The following is a 3586-nucleotide window of genomic DNA, read 5'->3' on the forward strand; positions in this document are numbered from 1 at the left end:
GAAGCTCAATTTACGTCCTTGGACCATCCAGTGGTCCAGCGGAGTTGCTGGTGAAAGTCGTTCTGAGTATATCCCACCGAGGACTTAAAGAAGCAACGCCGCGTTTGGTTTCTTCTTCGTTTCCTTGAAAACTGCAGTGCGTGGGGAGTCTGGGATCCTTGATAAAGGAATGAGAGCACACCACCACAGCGATCTTGCGTGACGATGACGATGAGCGATGACCCTGAATTTTTGTAGGAAGATTTGTTACCGTTTTTGAGGTATGACCATGGCTTTGCGAAGTCGGCATTCCATACCGTTTCAAAAAAAGTCCTTTTGGAGGACAGATATGACCGGCGGACTCACTCAGGACTGCTATTTAGACCGTGTGGATCTATGCCATGCACCAACGGAAGTTGAGAGGTGGGACAAGAAACTGTTTCGTGCTCTAAATACTAAAATAATAAATTGAACTCTCGTTTTCAACGTGAAAAATATCTGATTTGATTAGTTCGTACTATCTACAATACGAGATAAATTCGTGATTGAAATCCTGTTACAATAAAGCAAAGATTTAAACAAACATGGAAATGCTCAGAAACTTCTGTTTGAAAACCCAAGAGACTTTTGGGGCTTTTTGATAAAAAATGTGATTTTAACAATGCTATCTTTTATGTCGGGACACGTGTTTCAAAAGGTTCGTTCGCAGATTATCCGTTTATGGTGTACTACTGTGTTTATGGTGGTGTATGGTGTATGCGACAGTTCAAACTCTAACTGGGGGGCCACACGATGCATAACATATAACATAACGTAACCAAATTTGACATTTAATCGGTAAGCAGTTGTCAAAAGCTTTATGGCTCAGCGGACCCTCTAAAATATAATATAACACGTAACACCGAGCCTTTGTTCAAAAACAGAGGTTCTTACTTGTGATGTTTTTTAAATTTAAACTACAAATTATTCAAAAATCAACCTCCCTCTTCGATTTCTATTTTCTCGGGCCAAAAACATAAATGTAAACACGTTCGACATTTCGGTCACCACGTTGTTATATTTCAGACCTGCCACACGAAGCATAACGGATTTGACACAAACTGATCGATGTTATGTCAAATTTTGTTATGTTATGTTATATGTTATGCATCGTGTGGCCTTCCAGTAACAGTGCCTCAACTTGCAAGCAAAAGTTTGGGGCCCTATTTATTTATTTATTAGTATAAATTTGATAATGGGCAACGAAGCCTAGTTGACCGTTCACACCGCTACATTATTAGGAGCCATTGTGTATATTTAATTTGCGTTTCAGCCATCGTTTTCACCGGTCCTGTTCGCTCTGTAATTCTTGCCATTTTGCTAAACTGAAAAAACCTATGCGACGTTTCGACATCGAAACATCGAAGAAGGGCGATGTTCTATTATTTTTGAGTTGAATCGAACGGTGAAGGGATTTGGGAAAAGACCCTAGCACTGGTTTATGTGAGAAGCATACCTCTGGAGGCGCAAAACAAACATCTGGAAGTATAAAGCCACTTTAACTTAAAACATTATTTTTAAAGCAAAGTATCTAAATGTTAATAAAAGGTATCAACAACCAATGGTAATGGTAGGATGGAATAAACAACAGATCTTTAAAAATTTTGTCAAAAGAAGCAATCATACTGCTGCAACATATATTCAACGGATGTCTGAAAATAGGGTACTTCACAGAATGCTGGAAAAAGTATAAAATAATCGCCATCTCAAAACCGAACAAAGGTGCAAGAAGTCCTGACATCTACAGGCCAATTAACCTGTTCAATTGCCTAGGAAAACTATTTGAAAAGGTAATTGCAACAAGGCTAAGGCGACACGCGGAGGAAAACAACATAATACCAACTAAACAATACGACTTCCAACCGTTTCTATCCACCACTCACCTCATCTACAGACTGATCAGAAACACTACTGCAAGCAGGAAAAACAAAAAATCAACAGGACTAGTATTGCTGGACACCGAAAGAGCATTCGACTCTATCTGGCATAAAGATCAGATCAATGATGTTATACAAAGCCCTTAACTGCGCTCAAACACACATATAAAAACTCCAAATAATCCAGGACAAATTACTACTGCTACTGTACAATTCTGACAGTTTATTTGGTCCATCAAGACGCGTGAAAACGGCAAACTATAAAATAGATGCAAAAGAACAAAACAATAACAACCAACATCTAATGTTTCTTTTGCATTGATGTTTACACATTGGTAACAACCGCGCTTTCTTAGGGATAATTAATCAAAAATGGTTTCTCGACGTGCTGGAGTTCGTAAGGTCGGATCTGTGGTAGCGGCGGTGCCTCCGGCCGAGTGTAGTAGTAGTTACCGTCCGAATAGAAGACAGCACCTGAATGTGACACGTGATCTACCGCGATGGGAGCCCGACCGGATGAGGTTGTCGATTGTGCTCCAGGTTGCCGAGCGGGTTTCTGGTAACTGAGATAGGTGTCAGTATAGGGCGAGGATTCTGGAAAAGGCAGTTGTTGTTGCTGCTGCTTCAGATCATGATGGTGGATTGGGTAATGATTATTGTGAGAAACACCATCATTTTCGTAGGTGACAGTCGGTGTTTGGTAAAAGACGGCTGGTGGAGTGTAATGCAGACCATCTGTCTGAATGTAGGACCCGCTCGGAGTCCACAGGGTCAGTAGTCGATCCGTCAACTGTTGGGAAGTTTGTAACTGGCTGCGGAGACTTTGCTGATGTCCACTCGGTTGACCACTGCTGAAGGCTGGAAAAGGAGCCATGGTTGTCGGACGGGCTGTGGTGCTCACAGCGGCTTGCTCCTGCCCTGGGACATGTTGGGGAACAGGCGTTACTTCCTGGAATTTGTTCATCTGTTGCATCAGCCAGTTGGTAAAGTCGCGGCCCGCTGGTCGGAACTGCTGTCCGAGCACGTTAGTGTTAGGCACAGTTGGTGTGCTTTCTCCAAGCAACGACCTGCCTCCAAGCATAGGAGTTCTGGTAACAGTGGTGGCAGTCGAGGTGGTTGGACTAGGGGTTCGGGGACGCGGTGGTGTGGTTGTCGTCGAAGGAGTTTGGGGACGCGGTGAAGTGGTAGTCGTCGAAGGACTCATCGGAAGAGTCATCGGAGGAGTCGTCGGAGGAGTCGTCGTCCGAGCAGTGGTGCTAGTTGTTACAGACGAGTTCGAACTTGTCGTCGATCCCGAAAAAGCCTTCGGTTCACGGCCCGCGAGAAATAGCTGAAAGTCGTCATCGTCGAGATTGACGATCGCTTCCGGAGGTACGGTGCTGGTGGTACTCAACACATTCTGCCCCAGGACACCACACGCAAGCGCCAACAGGAGCAACTAAATATCGCGAACGGGTACCGGGAGGTACACAAACGAAAAAAGACGAAATCAGAGACACTTTAAAATAACTGGGCTAACGTTGGGAATATTCGCTTTCTTACTGCTCGCAACATAGCTGTGGCTTGGACTGGATGGAAGTTTACACGAAAACACGTCATTGAACTGATGTTGTTGCAGGTTCTCTGTGGCTTTATAAACTGCTGACACTGCTTGTTAGTTACACCGATCCTCTGTGGCACTGCACTTGAAA

At 43.8% G+C, this 3586-nt stretch overlaps 1 protein-coding gene across 1 annotated transcript; it reads right to left on the minus strand.

The window, feature by feature from the left end:
- Positions 1-2247: 2247 nt before the first annotated feature.
- LOC128276707 (uncharacterized) lies at positions 2248-3333 on the minus strand (the record flags this gene model as incomplete). Its single annotated transcript, XM_053015166.1, has 1 exon — positions 2248-3333. A coding segment is annotated over one exon (1086 nt), but the record flags the coding sequence as incomplete, so codon positions are not given.
- Positions 3334-3586: the final 253 nt, after the last annotated feature.

This window comes from Anopheles cruzii, unplaced genomic scaffold (assembly GCF_943734635.1).
Source record: "Anopheles cruzii unplaced genomic scaffold, idAnoCruzAS_RS32_06 scaffold02155_ctg1, whole genome shotgun sequence".
NCBI classification, from domain to species: Eukaryota; Metazoa; Arthropoda; class Insecta; order Diptera; family Culicidae; genus Anopheles; species Anopheles cruzii.